A 19,986-nucleotide genomic window follows, 5' to 3' on the forward strand; every position below is an offset into this window, starting at 1 on the left:
CAATTGAATTAAAAATGTGTATTACCATATTTAGTCAAATAAACAGGGGCATTTATTCGAGGGAGGAGTTTATTCGGGGAGGCATATATTTTTTGGTTGTAATATGGTAACATGTATAATCAAATAAATACACACTTTGATATTAAAAATACTGTACAACACAATTAGTATCAAGAAGTGATAAAATACAGTAAAAATTGTATCAAAATGCTTGGTAAATTGTAGATCATGTCAATCAATGAATTCTACTAAAATGTGTTGTAATACAATATTGTGGCAGGCTGTTTATTCGTGGAAATAAATAATGGCCGGCCGCATTTATTCGACGACGGAGGTGTTTGTTCAACAAACCAGGCCTTTATTTGAATATTTGCAGTGTGCTTATTTTGAAGGAACAAACCAACTAGAAAAATGATTTGTATACTGCAAAATGTTTTAAAAATAAAGTTACAGTTATTTCATACTTTAAATGATGGTGCAAAAAGGTTATAGGCTACACAGCAAGAATGACCAATACCACAAAGCACAACTCCAATAAAATCTTATCTCATCAATTACTGTATTATTTTCCAATACTAATACAGTACTTCGTCTTAAAGTGTTGCATCAAAAGTATTAAGCTTGCTCAGTCTAAAACACAGAGAGGTAATGGCTGACTGGTATTTTATATCGTCGTGACCCCATTTGTAATATTCTATTACTTTTTTATATCCAAGTGCCAAATTTGTAAAAGGGATGAAGTGAGGTCTTGCGCACTTTTCCATATGCCTATTGAAACAACTTCTAACCTCATTTCTATCCCAAAAAATTCACCCGCTGGCCCACTAACCCCATTTTAATTTATAATAATGTCAAAAAAAGACATTCATTGTTTAAGCTGTCTACACTATCAAACTAAATTGACAAAGTGTGATGTGCCCAAATATGGTAGTGATATGATGCCATATATGGGCACATCAAATTTGTTTGTCACATAAAGTTTTATAGTGTAGGCAGAGCTTAATACCCTAATAGGTAATTCATTGTGTGTGTAAATATTTAATAAACAAGATTAACCACTTGTATACAATCAAAGAATTTATTAACAAATGAAAATGTGCTACTTAAATTACAGTATATGATTGGAAAATAAACATTCATAAAGTGTAAACAAATACTGAGTATCTCAAATAGCTAGTAACAAATTTCAATGATAGCTGTTCTACATTACTTTAAATGGTATGGAAAAAAACCCCTTAAATATGAAATTGAAGTTTTCTTTGTACAGTATGCTAAAACTAATTTCATTAACTAAATAAATGTTAGAAAAAGTTAAAAAGGAAAAATATATTTTTATTTATTTATTTGTAATTGAATATCTGATTTAAAGTTAATTTTAAAAGCTTTAAGAAAACGTATGATATGTCTCAAGAATTAGAGTACAGTAGAATGCTTTACATTTACAGAATGTCCATTTTAATCAAACTTTGCTCACTGATATAATATAAAATCAGTACTTTACAGTTCAATATGATCTAAAGTTCTTTTTTAAAAGCATTAAGAAAAACTGTGATAAACTTTTTGTTTTAATTCTATATATAATTAAGTTTATTAATTATTTAATCTACAATTTTTCCTTCCATGACATCAGCTATATAATTAAACTCGCATTTTCTTAATGTGCTTATAAGTACTTCTCTGGTTGCATTGCTAGAATTTCTCTGTTGCCATATTTTTAATGACTCCCTGGATTGTTCCATTAGATCGTATGGATGCTTAACCATAATGTGATCGATATCGGCTTCCACAAGTTTAAGTCGACGTGCGTATTGTCGCCAGTTTTTACCAATGTGCCGCACAATGATGTCAAATTCATCAGATAAATCTTAAAACGAAATACACAGTACTTTAATAATACATTGCTGTAGTAGTACTATAAGGGGTCACCTTTGGAACCCAACAGTTTTCCCTAAAGAGGTGTGTGCCTTAGTGTTGAAATTAACCATGAAGGCAACGTATTTCTTCATAATTATTACCACTCGTTTGTGTCCCCTTAATAGGGATGTCCCAATCCATTTTTAGGTTGGCTGTAGTGTTAAAACATAATACTGAATCTACTGTGTCATACTCCAATTCAGGGGACACTGATGTTAAAACGTCACTGTTAAATGCCATTGGTTTCCCATAAACAGTTTAGAATGAGACTTTTTATAGGGTTGATTACTTACCACTTACTTGTTGCCCACTACTGAAAGGTTCTGAAAAAAAATTATAAAGTCAACAATTAAAACCAGTTTTCTAAAACTACAATTCATTTTTAAAAAGTTCTTCAATAAAATATTTAACTTTCCAAAAATATTTGTTAAATACAGTAAAATTAATAATTTATCATCTCTTAAATTGTTTACAGTACTGTACCTGATTTTGAATTGTATTTTTGTTCGTACTTGTCAACATGTCGACAGAGATCTAATCTATTGATTTGCTTCATAAGGTCCTTCAATGTACTCGTTTCATTTTTATCAAGCAGAAGTGCTTGTTCCAGGCCTGTAAACACATCCCGACAGCTTGTCATCTTTCCCCTTTTGTCCTTGGTAAATCCAGTGTAATTACGACAGAGAAATTTAATGTTGTCCAATTCACTATCTTCCAATGCGTCGTTTATTCTTAATAGTAGACGGTCATATTCAGATTGTTGGTTCGATTCTGTCAAAGCCCATTTTTTCTCATAATCAGCAAGTATCTCTGCTTCCGACAATCTTCCAAGTGCTTTCATCATTTTTATCAACGGCCTAACATTATCTTCGCCAACAATGTTTTTTTGTTCCAACTCTTCGATAAGTTCTAACGGATTACGGATGCTTTCTAAAGTGGTTCTTCGAATATCATCCCTACACAGGTTTTTCCAACTTCCAAAATCACTACCACTGATTCCTCCAAGCGACTGTAATGCTTTGGTGTAAGCACTGCTTTTCGAAGTCATGACAATTTTTCTAAAAATTAAAAATAACAGTGAATCTTATTGAAACTATACTAGGATGATGACTCATTTAGCGATAGCCAGAGTGAAAATAGAATTTCATATTTCACCAAATGAAATTATTTGTACAATCTTACGTATATAAAAACATTAATTTGTTTTATATAACAACACTAAATTCTTGTCATAGGGCCTATTGCCATTTTGTAAAGGAGAGATTCAATGATTGCGTCATGCATGCGTTGCTGCTTCCGATCGCAGAACGGACTGAGCTGTTACACCCACAATCGTTCAATCAAATGACAAGAACCTATTTAGGCTTGGTAGGTGATATATAATAGATAGAGCCTTGGTTAGGTTAGCCTAGGTTATGCAGCCTAGAGGAGAGCTAGGGTAGGCCTACTACCGCGCCGCGGTCCACGGTAAGCCCTGCTGTCAATCGGAATGCTGATACCATGCCCGCTAAACTACTACTACTAGGCCTAGGCCTAGCTAGGCCTTGTCTTCTAGGCCTAGCTAGGCCTTGCCTTCTAAGCCTAGTCTAAAGAAGCTTCTCTTTCTAAACTACCTGGGCCAGGACCTAGTGATATTTATAAGGGATTTATGTTTGAGCGAAATAATGACTGTACACTTTAACCCTATTACCATGCAAAATACTGAACAAGTTTTTAAGGCCGAATCAAAATTCCGTTCCGCGTTCACGCACGTAGTGTAGGGCGGTACAGTTTTCATGAAACGCCAAAGTTGTAATAATAATATAATAACTTTATTGACAAACATTTTGGATCAGTGAGTGGCAACACACTCAAAAACTACATACACGTTAAGCCAAACAAATAAAAAATATATATACTGTAGTACAATCAGCAATAAAACAATAATGACATGACTTGAGTGAGACATTAATAAAGAAAGAAATATGAAATACAAACAAAACAAAATTATATAAGCAACAATGCAAATTAGCTCTTCTAAACTCAGATCTTTTTTATAGGCAACTTTACGAAAATGTTTACAATATTTGTCAAATGCACCCCCCCTCCCCCACCCCCATTAAAACAAAAATTGTTTTTCATTAACATTAGCTTTACTAACTCAATCTCTCTTATGGCGTTAAATAAAAATGTTTTAGATTTTCTATTTCACCACTTTTCTTTAGAGGAACATCAGGTTCGTCCATCGAGAAATAAAGTGTTTGATCTTAATTTAAATTTTAGGCTTAATTTAAATTTTAAGCTTGCACCTGTGAAATTGGTTTTATCAAGGAGATAACTCTCAAGACTATATAGACTTTCTTTTAGCTTTGAGTAGTATAGGCTAATCCTCAAGTGATGACGTTTTGGTTTATATGAATCTAAATTGTATGCATCTGCAACATGATCATCTATGGTTCCAATAGAGAATGAAGTAAAAGTAAAGTTGTCAGGATCAGAACATGTTTAAATCTTTGCATTTATCTAAGGGTTCTTTACATAAAGCTAAAAAGCTGTTTTAAAGAATCAAAATCACTGTTAAGGTGGAGAACGACGTTCGCTTCTCTGTACACAACCGGCAGCCGCCGCGGTATTTGTTTCTGTTGGACTTCATTTATATTCTATTCATTCTATGATTCAAGATATTATTAGGTTATATGCATTATCATGCATATAACCTTATTGATTCTGTCAGAATGTGTTTCTTTATTCTTTCCTTAGCACTATTTTGTCAATTATCTTGATATCAGTTTCAGCTAGCTAAGTCAATTTTTCAGGGTATCCTTATGGCCAGGAATTGTTATGTTTTCACGGTGCTCAATCAACAGTTACGGGGTCTACGCACGATTTAACGAAATCACGTTTGTAATCATAATATCTTCACATGAATCACAATTAAACAAAAATTGGTACTCATACATTTCAGGTCATATTTCATGGCAATACAATTACGTGTGTAGCACATATAACGCATGCGTACGCATGCTTAAAATTTTCAAAATTGTCCAAAATTTATTTTCGATGAAATTAGAGTAGGCCTACGTTTCAGGCAATTTTAAGCCTTGCCATGAATGCGCAGATTTTTGCACGCGCACTGCGCGTTAAACATTAATATGCACTATTTTTGCCCGATTTCTGTTTTACAAGCTTTCTTTAATAATATCATCATATTTGATTCACTTTTCAACTCGAAATTGCGTTATACGAGCACGTCAAAAGTGACAGGCACGTGTAAGTTAACAAAATGGTGAAAACATGCTAAATTTTAAAATTAATATAGATCGCAGAATGCTCGACAACACCTATTTTGCATTTCATTTTCTTAAAGTTGATTAATTCATCAACAATTGCATATTCAATTTAAAAAAATTAATTTCCACAATTAAACGAACTATGACATTTTCTTAGGCCGAAATAACAAACTTAACATTAACTTTATTCTTTAAAATGTTCATATTAAAGTTAAAAGTATACTGTACTTTGACAGTGCGTCATTTTTTCAAATCTTTAAAGATGTCATCATAGTAAAAAATTTTAATTCATTGCGGTATGCAAAATCTACTGCATCTGCACCGAAGTGGTTACTGCATAGTAAATACACGGATGAATCTTTCTTCAACTTTTAGTCGGTTGTGTATGGCTCGGTAGTTTGTGCTTGTATCTATCAGCACTCCAGGTACCGAGATCGAGTCTCACCTTGGGAAACGAAACGAAATAAGATTTTTTTTTTATCCGTATTATTTACCAATACCATACCAATTTTATTTCTTAGTGTATAGATTATACACATGATTTATAATTAAATTTAGATAAAAAGTAACTTATGTCTTTATTATTATTATGTAACAAATGTGGTGTATGATATACACAGAGGGATCTTTGATCGGATTGTGATACCGGCTATTGTATTTGCGTTAGCAAGATCGTATCATATAATATTATAAATAATTAAAGATTCTGACAAAATCAATCAATCAATATATCTTTTAAAAATCAATTAGGGCCTATCTTTTTTGTTCTCTTTTGTGGGGGCAACCCACTTTTATTGCAATGATAAACAAATGGTGAAGGTTACAGTATATATGTCTATCTATCTATTTATTTATTTTTTTATTTTTTTATTTATTCAATTTCCAGGTATACAGACAGAAAGAAACCAACATTAACAAACGAAGTGTGGATGGTGTACCCTGTGGATTGCCAACAGTGCAAGCACTATCAAAGTGGCTCTCCAATACTCCAAACCACATATACATAAAATCAAAAAAATCACATAAAAATTGAAGACACACATAAACTTTAAAATATATAAAATACAGATCAAAAGATCATAAATATGAAAACTACAATATGACATAAATAGTAAAAATTAAAAACAAAAAAGGCAAAAACAAATTGAGCAATCAACAATTATAAGAAATAATTGTAATTACACAAAGAAATGTACAATTTAAAGTTCAGTTATAGTTGAATGAAGAGAATTTTTAAATTGGCTGAAGCTAAATAATAATCGGTCTTTGATGGGGTCAGGGATATTTTGCCAAATACGTGGAAACTGATTGAATAACGAGAATTTTAGACAATTGGTTCTTGCAAATTTGTGTTTAAAAATAACTTTTTCAGGGTGTCTAGGGTTAAAATCAATATAATTGTGTATGTCAAAATCAATATGACCATAAAAACACTTAACTACAAAAATAATACTGAGATACTTTAATCTCTGGTCAATCGAAGGCAACTTTAACCTAAGTAATCGCTCCTCGTAACCACCAGGAACACATAACTTGGTGACTCGACGAAGGGATTTATTAATAGCAGTAATGTGCTGCTTTTGATGTGGAACCCAAACGGGGGCAGCATATTCCAGTATAGGTCTACATAACCCATTAAAAAGACGAAGCATAATATCCGAGTCATTTACTGCAACAAAGCGTTTAATAAACCCAAGAATTTGGAGCGATTTAGTAGAGACGGCATTAACATGCTTGGACCAAGAGAGGTCAGAAGAGAAATGGATACCAAGGTATTTGTGGGAGGAAACAGGAGAGAGTTCAACAGAACGGATACTATAAAAATTGTGGATGGGATTTCTCCTACGTGTAATATGAAGAACCTTGCACTTAGCGGCATTCAACTTCATGGCATTGTTTTCACACCACTCATCAATGCGATTTAAATCATTTTGGAGAGAAACTACATCATCATTAGAGCATATCAATGAATATTTAAGTGATATTAGGCCTACACAGACAGAGGTTAAAAGATTATATAAAATATTTTGATATTTTTGATTAGGGCCTATCTTTATTTAAATCAATGCATATAACCTACAATTCGTCATAGTGACGAATTAAATCTTACTTAAACTTACTTATAATTCCTACCTGTACTCCTGAGCTTTATATTAATTTAATGTTTTCCATGCAATCCATCCAACAATATATAATACGTACTTTTTATTATTTTTGATATTTTCACACTCAATAAGTGCCATACATCCGTGACAGCACAAATGTGTGGTATAGTGTGCGATTGTAACTATGGTACAAGATGCGTGATGCTGTTAGCCATCTTGGTACCAGTTTGGTTACCAATGATGTTGACACCAGTCTACCACGATGAGGTAGCATCTCCGACTTCAGACTGGGATGTTTTTTTTTTTTTTTTTTTTTTTGTTGTTTTTTTTTAAATCGCTTATCGAGCTAAAACTTATATTAACTTAAAGATGTATTGTCCCTTGAAACACAAAAAAATGAAGGTCAAAATATTCTAAATTTAAATTGGCCATATCAAAGTAATATTAAAGTTATTCACTTTAAGTCGAAAATTTGAGTCAAAAACAACAATTTTACGTAATTAAAAGCTAAATTAATTAATTACATTTCGTCTGGAAAATCGTTGCGAACGAAAGTAAACAAAGATTTCAAACCACGAGTATACATTATGCATGATGCTAATTAGGATTGTTTACAACTCTTCACGGTTGAGAAGGTGTTTTCACACAGATCGCGAGGAAGTTTTATGAGTATGCATACAGAGTAGCCAAATAAGCGCGTTACATTATGAGGTATGTTTTGATTGAAAACTCTGACTGGAAGTCAAAGTTATTTTTTGAACCAAAAAACGTCTGTATTTCAGTTTTGATTGATGATTTTTTTTTCGACTAATTTTTGGTGAAAGTTAGTAACTATTATGATACTTCAAAATGATCCACTTTTTTTCGAAATCTTTTATTTTTTATTTTTTTGGAATTTGACAAAGGGACAATACATCTTTAAATAAGTTAAGATATTATTGAACAAATTACTTATTTTAATTATTTACTATACAATAATATAGGCCTAAAACCTATTATAGGGGCCTATACGAAATTAATAAGGGAAAATATTTTAATAATTATAATATTAATTTTTGTTTTTTTAAAAATTATTTCTTATTAAAATATATACTCGTAAAACATTTTTGTTTTAATTCTTACTAACTAAAAACTTATATCAACTAAATAACATTAAACATTTTTTGAAAACTAATTAAATAATGTTGTTTTTGTTTTATTTCTCCTTTTTTTTGTATTGCTTACTAACTAAAAACTTACATTAACTTAATAACGGGAATATTACTGAAACAAATTACTTATTTTAATCATTATTATCAATAATCTATTTTAAATTTATTATTGGTATTATTAATATCCACCTTTTTTTCATTATAATGTTATAATAGCAATATTGTTTTTAATTCACATTACTTATATCTTATTTTGTTTTTCTTAAGTACAAGTTCTGCAGTAATCTACATTTTTAAAACGTTATTTTATATACTTATTACCTTACATAGTACTTAGATATTGCACATCTTAGACTAATCTATTTAGTTTAACTTTTCTTTAATCAATTTAATCGTCTTAACATTCCTATAACTATATTCTAGATCTAATCCCTTAAATTGTTTTGTCTTAACGTAAATGGTTACTTAAATTATGTTTTAAATTATCTTAGGCCTAATTTGTTTAAGAACTATCGTCATTATTCTCAAAATAGAATGAGTCTTGTAATTCAAATTTCTCAAGAATTGCGTTAATTATTAAGTAAGCTATTGCTGATGGCTTTACTGTTGTAAGAGATATTTTGTTTGTAATCAAATATTTGACAGATTCGTGTCTCACTCTTTCTATTCTACGTTTGTTGTTGTTGGTTGTAGCTTGACTGATAGCAATATCGCAATAAATGTGAACAAAGTCAAGACAAGTGACACTATTGATATTAAAGTTTACTATCTGTAATATTTTAAATTCTATTTGGGCAATTTTTTTAGGATTAAAGAAGCCAAGATTTCGGAGGCGGTCACAAGTATAAGGGATGATGTGTTTAGATTGGTATCGTTCAGCACATTTCAATGCTAGGCAAAATGATGCAATTGCCAATTCTTCGAGATCTCCAAGTTTAAATGCTGTGTTATCACAGATTAGTACATTTTCTATAATTGTTAGGCTACGATGTACAATATCATAATCGATTATGTATTCATAACGTATGAGTTCAGATCGAATATTACATAAAAATTCTACCATATGATCTTTGACTGATTGTGATTCAAAATGTGCCCATGGATTTTCAGATATTTTTTCACGATTAATTAATGAATTAAAATATTCTTTATTAGATTCAAGTTCAAAATTTTCATTTGAAATGTCGTTAGAATTGTTATCACCACTACCTGGCAAATGAAACAAAACATCACCATTTCCTACTACTACAACAGTGCTACTATTGCTACTACTAGACCTTTCTCCTATGCTGTTACTGCCACTGCTGTTGCTACTAATACTACTACTAGTACTGTTACAACTACTGCTACTACTGCTATTGGGCATAGTGCTGCTGCTGCTACTACTACTACTACTGCTACTGCTACTACTACTACTACTACTACTACTACTACTACTACTACTACTACTACTACTACTACTACTACTACTACTACTACTATCACCATCACTGCTAATACTAATAATGATGTCACTATCACTACTACAATCACTACTTATTATGATAGGCATATCATTTGTATTTGGAGACAGTATTTGGTCTTTACTAGGCCAACTACTACTATCACTATCACTACTACTACTAATAATGATGCCACTATCACTACTCCTATCACTACTTACTATAATAGGCATATCATTTGTATTTGGAGTCAACATTTGATCTTCACTAGGCCTACTACTACTACTATCACCATCACTGCTGCTACTAATAATGATGTCACTATCACTACGTCTATCACTACTTATTATGATAGGCATATCATTTGTATTTGGATACAAAATTTGGTCATCACTAGTAGGCTTAGGCCTATTTAATTCATGATTAAAATGACAATAATTGATATCAGCTGATTTGTTTTCCGTTTTTATAAGTGTATCTAATTCGTGTAACTTAAAAGTTGGGTTAACATTAGCGTTTCTTCTGACATAAGGACACCCCCTGTTTCTAGGCCTAGCCCTTCTATTCCTCACCTGGAGGAACCTAGCGTACTTAGCGGCGGGATATTCATTTGATCTCACCGCATTCTGGGCTTCTTCTAAAGAAGCATTATATCTTCTTTTAAATATCAACTTTGCCATAGCAGATGATGTAAGTATAGCAAACGTAATAGGAAATAAATGTATAGTATTTCCAAACTGAATTGCACGGTAAAAGCGATTTTATTTCGTTTTAATGAAGAGCAATTTGAAATCACTGTTCATCGATTGAAAGAATTTTTCATTCTGACTTAAATTTGGAATAGTCGTTAGTTAATTTCGAATATTCGATGACGTAACAATGGTTGCGCTGTTCTATTGTAAGCGCGGTGAGCGCACTAACTAGCCAATTGCATACCACTATGTTATATAGCTCTTGGAAACCGATTTCTGTTTTACAACCTTTCATTAATAATATCATCATATTTGATTCACTTTTCAACTCGAAATTGCGTTATACGAGCAAGTCAAAAATACATATTTCGCATTTCATTTTCTTAAAGTGTATGTATCATATGTATGCCAATTTATTATGAAATTAAGAGAACAAAGGTTGATTAAGTCATCATTAATTGTGCATATTCAATTAAAAAAAATTAATTTCGACAATCAAACGAACTATGACATTTTCTTGGGCCGAAATAACAAACTTAATAGGGCCTATTAACTTTATTCTTTAAAATGTTCATATATCAAAGGTAAAAGTAAAGAAAATGCTACAGAAAACACCCAGGACTTATTACAAAAAGTAATTTATGTATCAATATAAACATAATCTATTACCTGAATCATTTAATAACTTATTTAGTACATCTGCCTCATTCCATAATTACTCAACTAGAAACAGGTCAAATTACTGTCCACAACTAAAACGCACCAAAGTCGGACAGCAATGTATTTCCTACCAAGGAACACATATTTGGAATAATTTAACAGATTATATAAAACAATCCCCCGCATTAAGTTTGTTTAAACATAGATTAAATCAACATTATAACAATAGAAATATTTAAGTTAAGTAAATCACATTATGTTATTTTGGTTTGTTCTTTTTTGTTTGTACTAATGTTTGATCTTTTTTGTTAGGGTTACATGCTTAAAGCACTTGTGCTTATTTTGTATCCTATTCCATTATCATATTATTTGTATTGTATTTGTATATGTTTTTATATTGATTATGGAATAAAAATGTCGATGATTGATTGACATGTTTTATCTACTTATCTATATATATATGAATATGTATTATGACCTAAAATAATTACGAACAAGCATACAATATGCATACGTCGTACCTGGCGGTGGTGAGAAACAATAATTGGATACATATCTGCTGATTTTAATAAAATCTTCTTTGATAAAATGCACTAAACGCGTTTCATAATCAATAACTATAGTTTTTTTCCTAGGCGTTGGGGGCGGACTGCGTGTTTTTTGTTTGTTTTGCCCATTTGCCTTTCTTTTTTTTTGGGGAGAGAGAGCAGAGTTGTTGACACAGTGCTTTATTATATTCAAGGTACAGTTTATATAATTCTTGTTTCACATAGTTAATTGATTAAGCTCGTATTCTATAGAATGTTTTCATTAGGTTTAAGCATATTAGTATAGCTTTAAGTAGGTCCTAACTAAAAATGTAGGCCGACCAACCTGCTGCTATCTTATTTAGTACTGTAATACACACTCACTGTGTGAGATGAAGGGTAAAGAAACCAACCAATGAAACTTGGCCAGGTCACTATAAACAAAACAAGGTGCAACATACCTACTCAGGCTGTACTTCCTATCTTGCTAGGCCTCAGACCAAAATAATGAGTAAATAAATTCTTTTAAATGTTATATAGGCCTAGACTAGGCTGTTAGGTAACACATTTATTTAGAATAAAAATACAAGGTGGATGCAAAACAACAACAGTAGTAGTCAGTAGTGCTGAGCCTAGTTGTCCTTAGTAGGTAGGACATATTAAGATGGATATATATTTATCTTTTTAATTTTGATTTTATTATTTGTCTAGGTTTAGGCCTTCATTAAGGCCTACTTAATACTCAAAGTTACTTTGTTGTACCTTTTCCTTATCTTTAAACCTTCAGGAATAGTTTTCTATACAGCACCGTCCTTAATTGCTCAATGCACTGCCCGTCAGAATCCGAAAACTCAACATCATTTAATATTTTTAAAGTTCGACTAAAAAATTTCACACCCCAAAATCTGTTATTGCTGAGGGTTTTGAAATGTTCCCCCTTTAATGTTAAATTACTGTATTACCATAGGTCCTGTGTCTGCTGCCAAAAAAATAACCGGTTATTAACCACGGGAATAAATTAACCCCAATTCTTGGCAACAGAAACAAGTCAAATTTTAGATTATACTTTTGTAATACACATTTTTATATTTTAATAAAACTATACTATTATTTTGATAAAATGGCCTTTGACATGTCTTTCTAAATGAACATATTTTTTTCACTATTCAGAGATATGAAAATGTTGTGTTGGAATTATTCATTACTTATATTTTGCATCAGTTGCTTTCTATTACTTGTTCTCTGTCAAAAAGAAGAATCGATTGATAAAAGGAAAGAAGACATTCGAGCAGCACGCGATAAATCCACTCATCAATTCCGATCGGTTAGGGTAAACCAAGTCTGGGAGAAGGCCCAAAGAGTAAGTTAACTTTAAGCATGTTTCTTAATATTGCCTCGCAAAAAGTCCATGTTAAATGGACTCAATCAAGCTAAATTACTGTATTACCATAGGTCCTGTGTCTGCTGCCAAAAAAATAACCGGTTATTAAACGCGTGAATAAATTAACCCCAATTCTTGGCAACAGAAACAATTCAAATTTTCAGTAACCAGTTAAATGGCAACCTGAAAATAATGGTTAAAAATACCCAATCGATTCGCTGTTAGAACGCGATTTAACTGGTTATTGCTGTGCAGCTTTTAGCTGCAATGCAAAATAATGGTTGATTCATTGACAGCCACTAACCTTGAGTCAAGCTACTACACTGCAGTAACGTTTGAATTGCCCACAAGAGCCCATTGCATTTTGGGTACTACTAACGATTTCTGATTTAACGGTAGTATTTAGGAGCAAAAATTGAGCAGAAATGCAGTCGCTATAAAATTATATTTTAAATCTATTTTGAAATAAACTGTTTATTCGGCGCTATGCAGCAGAAACAGACCTATGATTATTGGAGGACTCTGTTAATTTATATTGTAATCAGTTACCAGTTACTGTATATACATTACAATTCACTTTCAAACATAAAATATTATGTAAATTTTATTTATTATGTAACATTAGATAGGAAAGTCGCCAAAGGAATTGGAAAGACTAAAAGTAGATTTGAAAAAATATGATGAGAAGGCATACCAACTGAAGAAGTTGGAAAGAGATGGAGGGGATGCCACTGGAGAACAGAGTGAGAAGATGCATAAACAACTGACAGGTAATTTATATGGTACATTAAGCTGAACCTAGGTAATTTGGTACATTTATCATGTAGCTGAACCTAAGTAATTTATATAGTAAATTTACCATAGCTGAACTTAGGTAATTTATATGGTAAAGTTATTACCATAGCTGAACCTAAGTAATTGATGGTAAATTTATCAGTAGCTGAACCTAGGTAATTTATATGGTAAAGCTATAACTATAGCTGAACCTAGGTAATTTGGTAATGTAAGTAATTGATATGGTAAATTTGTAGCAAGATGCATGAATCCATATTTGTTAATTCATTTATATTTATTTGTATAGAAATAATGAAAAAGCACAACATAGTACCTAAAGACAAACCAAACAAGCAGACACCAACTAAAGACAAACCATTTGACGACAAACGCTTGAATGAACTTTGGAAAAAGACAATTGATGGTATTTATAAACCTTAATATTATTGTAAATGTGGTCTTGCAGCCGATAGAACTGAATTGCCAGGCGCGGATGTACCACTACAAGTTAACAGACATAAAATACTGACATTGAACGCAAATGTCATTTCCGGGCCAACTATTCTATACAAGTTTTTATTGTTCATACATTAGTGGGAGGTGCCATTTTATCGTGAATTGTATGTGCGAGAGTACCATTTCCGACCATCCAAGGGTGTCATTTTTCCTTTGGCCATGGTTAGAATCCCATCGCTGCTCTCCATGTGTTCCAACTTGCAGGTTGGAATACATGTATATAGTGCACCGTCTTTCAGATGAGACGTTCGGCCATTGGTCACGTGTGCAACATGGCTCATGTGCACATTAGAAAACGCAGTACACTCTTTGAAAAAGAGGTGTACTGCCCAATTCACCACAAAGGACCCCACCAGAACAAGTCTACGGACAAATTATTAGTTGACTATTTATTTATTTCCTTTATTTCGGATAGTACAACCATATACAAACCAAAAGGAGAAAAAATTTCAATTGGAAGTTAACAATAGCATCTTCCACAAAAACCACCTAAAATATCCAAAAATGTTGCACAAATGCTGATGCAGGTTGGATTGTGGAAGTACATTAACTATGGTTTTAATTAGACCATTGAGTTTGCACACGTCACAACTTCACTGATTGAGTGACATATTGAAGTTGAATCCTTATATTTTTATTTACAGCTCAACATTTTGATGATAGTGAGGTTAAATTAATGAAACAACAACTGAAGATTCATCAGGAAAAAATCAATCAGTACCAGGAATTAGTTGATGACCTTTATGGAGAAAGTTAGTAGTTAATAGCTCTAATCTATAGCTCTAACAGCTGTACTACAACATTACAGCTGACCCAAACAGGCCCTCTTAAAAACAATACAACATATACAAACAACATTCAAACGATACAAGAGGATTCATAAAAGTTAAAATTCTCAAACAGATTAAAAAAGGATAAAATTCATAAACATAACCAACCAACATAAACAACTCCAATAACGCAACTCAAGTAATAGTAGTGGTTTCCACTTTGAACCCTTCCATGATAGCGGTGTAAAGCTCTGTCTACACTATCAAACTAGTTTGATAAGCCCAAATATGGTAGTGATATGATATCATAAAGTGTAGACAGAGCTTAATAGTGTACCAAGGTACTATATGTACACTGGACCAATAGTTTTACATCCCATCACAAAGATGAGGCACCTGTTGCTTAACTTCGGTGATCTAATGAGAACCAGTGTTTTAACACAGTATGGCCAAAGATTGACCTCTGAGTTTAACCTTTTATTCTAGATTCTCACCCAGCCGCTGTGCAAGCCAAGCGAAACAATGCTGTAGATAAGGATGAATTTCAAGCAAGAGAGATGGATCTTAAGTTACAACACAAAAGGCTAAACAAGGACTTTCAGGCACTCAATGTAAAAACGATTCCCGAAGAGGAAAGAGGGGGCTTCAACGAGCCAAGGATCATAAATTTCTGGAAAGATGCTCAAAAGACTAACTTCACAGAGGAAGAATTGATCTCTCTAAAAGTTAGTTCATTGTTAAGATTGTTGCATGACAAATTTAAGAGTTGATAGTGTTTTTGGAAGTACCTTTGTGTTGTGTAATAATAGTCATAATCAGTGGTTACAGTTGAGGTGCTCTTGGTGATAATTGTGATGATGTTATAATCATATTTTTAAATAGCATGACTGTTTTGTGATGCTTGATTTAGTATTTTACATTTTTGAAATTCAATTTTCAGACGTCAATAGTGTTTTCTACTTTTGTAGAAATAGATATAAATGTTCTTGGTTTATCATTCAGTCAACTTAAAGCTCGGGTACAGGCATGAATTTTAAATATAGTATCTGGTTCATTGTACATAAATCAAATATTTGTAATAGAAATCAAGACGAAAAATGAATGAATTTCCCTTATAATTGTCAAATATAAAATTTTGCAAAATTCTGCTATAAAAACCTGGAAGACATTTTTCAGTAGTTAGGTAGTTTAACCTAATACAATAATATATCTGGTGACTCCTTAGAAGGTGAAAAAAGATGGTGGATATACGGTGGATAATTTTTGCTATAGCATGAAAATAAAAATACTAGAAATGTAAAATTCAAGTTATATTACCTATATTTAGTCATCTGATAACATTTTTCACCACACCGTTTATTTTTCATAGTTTTTTTTTAAATGCCTCTCTATTTATAACATTGATTGATTGATTTTATTTGATATTCATACATAAAAGTTAAAATATACAATGTATAAAAAGAATACCTGGATAACCCATTAAGTCGACTTATTTCCAATGGGGTCCAATCCGTAATGACTGAAAAGTGAGTGGTTGGGCCTAGTACAATTATCGTTAAGTATGACTCAGTAAAAATGAAAAAACAAGAGAATACATACAAGACAAGAAAACATCAAAAAAACAATATTAAAAATAGCTTAATTAAACTGAAATACCAAGCTGTTCATTATTTAAAAATTCTTTAAGTTTTATTTTGAAGGTTGCATTATTTTGTATTGATTTGAGTGAATTGGGGAGCCTGTTCCAGTCACGGATACCTAAGAAATAAAAAGTCGTATCATTAACGCCAGTAGCCTTAGGAGTGACAAAATTAAATGTTGTACCCCTGGTGAAATGGTTGTGATGATCAGAAATTAACAAAAAGTTATCCTTAAGGAAAGAAGGCGTATTAAAGTTATAACGAATTTTGTGAACATAATTTAATCTTAAAAACTTATTTCTGAGGCTGACATTAAGAAACCCAAGATCGGAAAGCTCTTTGGCACCTATGTGAGACCTCGGACCAACATTTAAAATGAAACGTGCCATCTTGTTTTGGGCAGTTTGTAATTTATGTTTAAGATTCTTATTGACACCGCCGTACCATGCCGAGGCAGAATAGTCAAATGTACATTGTATTAAAGCAGTGCTTAATAGTTTACGACATTTTTTATTCAAGCACGAACTTTGCCTATGTAAAAACTTCAACCTTGACTTAACTTTACTGATAACACTAGTTGCAATGATATCACATGATACATATTGGTCTAAATCAATACCCAAATATTTAACTTGCTTAGTACTTTTGATTCTACGGCCCATTAATTCTACAGAAAACTCTTTTACTTTGTTAAGCTTCGCTCTGCTACCAAAGATAATACTTTCGGTTTTGCCAACATGTAAAGATAATTTGTTTTCAGTTAACCAGTCCTGGCACTTAGCTAGGACAGTACTTAATTTATGAGCGATTTTGGTGGCATCGTGATGAGAATACAGAATCGTAGAATCATCAGCATAAAGCAATAATTGAACATCAGAATCAATACAAGAAGCAATATCATTTAAATAACATAGAAAAAGAATAGGGCCCAAGATGCTACCTTGCGGTACACCATGAGTAACTATAAGAGGTTCAGAGCAGGTACCATTCACACTGACAACTTGTGTGCGGTTAGCGAGATAAGATTGAAACCAGTCAGTACACTTAAAACCCATGCATTTTAGCTTGTTAATTAAAATCACATGATCGACGGTATCGATTTGTGTACAAAAGAATAAAGATTTTACTGTGTAATTTGAACTATTCCCCCACTGATCTTGAAAGTGCTTATTTTCAACATTACAAGCTTGTGTAACACAAATAAAGTCCCAAAAATTATGAAACATAGGGGAAACTATAGTAATTATTGGAATGTATGATCAATACAAATTTGTTGCCCGCACCTGGCCTTTAAGCCTATTTTCCACTAAGCGAATTTGTTCCATGAATCGTAAGCACCAGCTTATACGCATTCATATTCATGTTTCCATCTTCCAAATCCCTTTCTATATGTATAAGCTGGCACTTTCCATTCTTGGATCAAATTTGCCTAGTGGAAAATAGGCTTAACTGCAGTAGAACCTCTTTAAGGAGACCTCTTTGAGGCTAAACAAATTGTATCCCTTTAATTGTGGTGTGTCCCATGGTTAGTGGTTGGCCATGGTGTTAACAGATATATTGTCCCTCGCTTCATTTCACAGGAAAGTATCCCCTGAACAATGGTGTCCCAAATACTGATATTTTAAATGTCAACTTTTTCTTTTTAAATGTTAAAACACCCACCCATAAACTGATCATTTTGAAGAATAGGAAATAATTTTGGAGATTTATGTTTTGGGATCGAGCTAAATTTCAAGTTTTGTGAGAATTATCATTTTTGTATATACGTTTTTGCACAACTCTGCCCTTTTCTATATTCAAGACCTTATATCCATTTAATATCAATCTAGCTGTTCTACACTCCTCCACTGATAAACTCACCCTCCAAACAAACTTGCGGCAAATTCCATTTCTCACAGGGCATTTTCGGCCGCTGCACCTTTCCGTTGGAATCCACTACCTTATTGTATACGTAATTCTTCTACGTTGAAGCAGTTTATATCTAAATGCTGTGACCTTTTGGTAAGAGCGCTTCTAAATATTCATATATATTATTATTATTATTATAACATTGTATTTAATTATATAATTTCTCTTGTATACATCTAGGAAGAGTTGAGACATTTTGAGGGAAAACTAATGAAGTATGATACAATGCAAGAAGAAGCAATGCATGCTGAACGAACATATAAGAAGAAGAAAATGAATGGAGAGAAAGTTGATATGAAGAAACACACAGCCATGAGGGAGAAGGTTAAGGATATAGGAAACACTGTAAGGTTTTATGTAATCACCAGGAGTTTTTCATACCAGTTCTGGCACGGTTCCTGTCTGGCGGCAAATCAAATTGAACGAATGTTTCGTTTTCACAATGCTCCATGCGAGTATACGCCAATCGATGTGTGAGTTGACGCGTGAAAACGAAACATTGATGTTTGACGTTCTATTTGATTTTCTGGCACCGGACCGGACCATGCTGGAACAGGTGTGAATGACCCTTTAATCAGGAGTTAATGTACTATGGGACCACATCCCAGACCTCCCAAACCTTATTGACAAAAGGCAAAAAATGTGTTGGTGACGCATTTTAAACATTGGCATATCCAGGAAAAGGAAGGAAATTTCCTGGTACAGTATACCGATTGGGCGTGTTTCTGCATCCATAACAAAAACTATATGATCAAGTACGCATTATTAATCATAACCGTAACACCAAGTGCTGAATCACAATGCAACAGTTTGTCCTTCAGGTCAAGGGTTAAAAATTATTGCATTTATCGGATAATTATCTGATTTGAATGAGATAATTTTTCTCAAGCGCATTTGGTTAAACCCTGTTTCCACAAGAACTTTATCGAATCATTTTTATAAGTTAATTTTTGTCTGCAGAAACATGGCCATTGATGATGTTACCCAAGATCTCCACTCTCTATGTTTGGATGTATTTAAGCAAAATTATAGCACTTTCTACGTTTGGATGTATTTAAACAAAATGATAGCACTGTCTATGTTTTGGCCACACTTTTATTAACTATTGATATTTCATTTTTGCAATTTAATACTTCATAGATATTCCTTTTTCTACCCAATTCCAATATTTCTACCACACTGTATTATTTACTGTAGCTGTCAAAGTGAATTTGTTACTGTTTTGTCTGTCTACTTT

The 19,986-nt window shown here is 32.4% G+C and overlaps 2 protein-coding genes across 4 annotated transcripts in view; one reads left to right on the plus strand and one right to left on the minus strand.

Annotated features, from left to right (window-relative positions):
* Positions 1–19,986, plus strand: part of LOC144845333 (alpha-2-macroglobulin receptor-associated protein-like) — a 149,536-nt gene that overhangs the window by 127,183 nt on the left and 2,367 nt on the right. The window contains exons 1-7 of one of the 2 annotated variants that reach the window (XM_078702600.1): positions 11,928–11,975; positions 12,931–13,120; positions 13,767–13,911; positions 14,223–14,339; positions 15,076–15,183; positions 15,688–15,926; positions 18,930–19,094. In XM_078702600.1, coding sequence (XP_078558726.1) covers positions 12,935–13,120; positions 13,767–13,911; positions 14,223–14,339; positions 15,076–15,183; positions 15,688–15,926; positions 18,930–19,094 — 960 coding nt within the window. In that variant the 5' untranslated portion in view covers positions 11,928–11,975; positions 12,931–12,934. Of the gene's footprint in view, positions 1–11,927; positions 11,976–12,928; positions 13,121–13,766; positions 13,912–14,222; positions 14,340–15,075; positions 15,184–15,687; positions 15,927–18,929; positions 19,095–19,986 lie in introns of those variants that run through there. The other variant, XM_078702599.1, reaches the window with a different exon arrangement.
* On the minus strand, positions 1,594–3,670 carry LOC144844751 (FAS-associated death domain protein-like). Of its 2 annotated transcripts, none has more exons than XM_078701802.1 (4): positions 3,605–3,670; positions 2,398–2,972; positions 2,208–2,237; positions 1,594–1,864 (listed from the first exon to the last, which is right to left on the minus strand). In XM_078701802.1, the coding sequence occupies exons 2-4, from the start codon at positions 2,960–2,962 to the stop codon at positions 1,599–1,601; spliced, it is 861 nt and encodes a 286-aa protein (XP_078557928.1). In that variant the 5' UTR covers positions 2,963–2,972; positions 3,605–3,670; the 3' UTR covers positions 1,594–1,598. The 2 variants fall into 2 exon arrangements, with proteins under 2 accessions (XP_078557928.1, XP_078557927.1); XM_078701801.1 differs by having other exon boundaries at positions 3,589–3,660.

This window comes from Antedon bifida, chromosome 6, assembly GCF_963402885.1.
Source record: "Antedon bifida chromosome 6, ecAntBifi1.1, whole genome shotgun sequence".
Lineage (NCBI taxonomy): Eukaryota > Metazoa > Echinodermata > Crinoidea > Comatulida > Antedonidae > Antedon > Antedon bifida.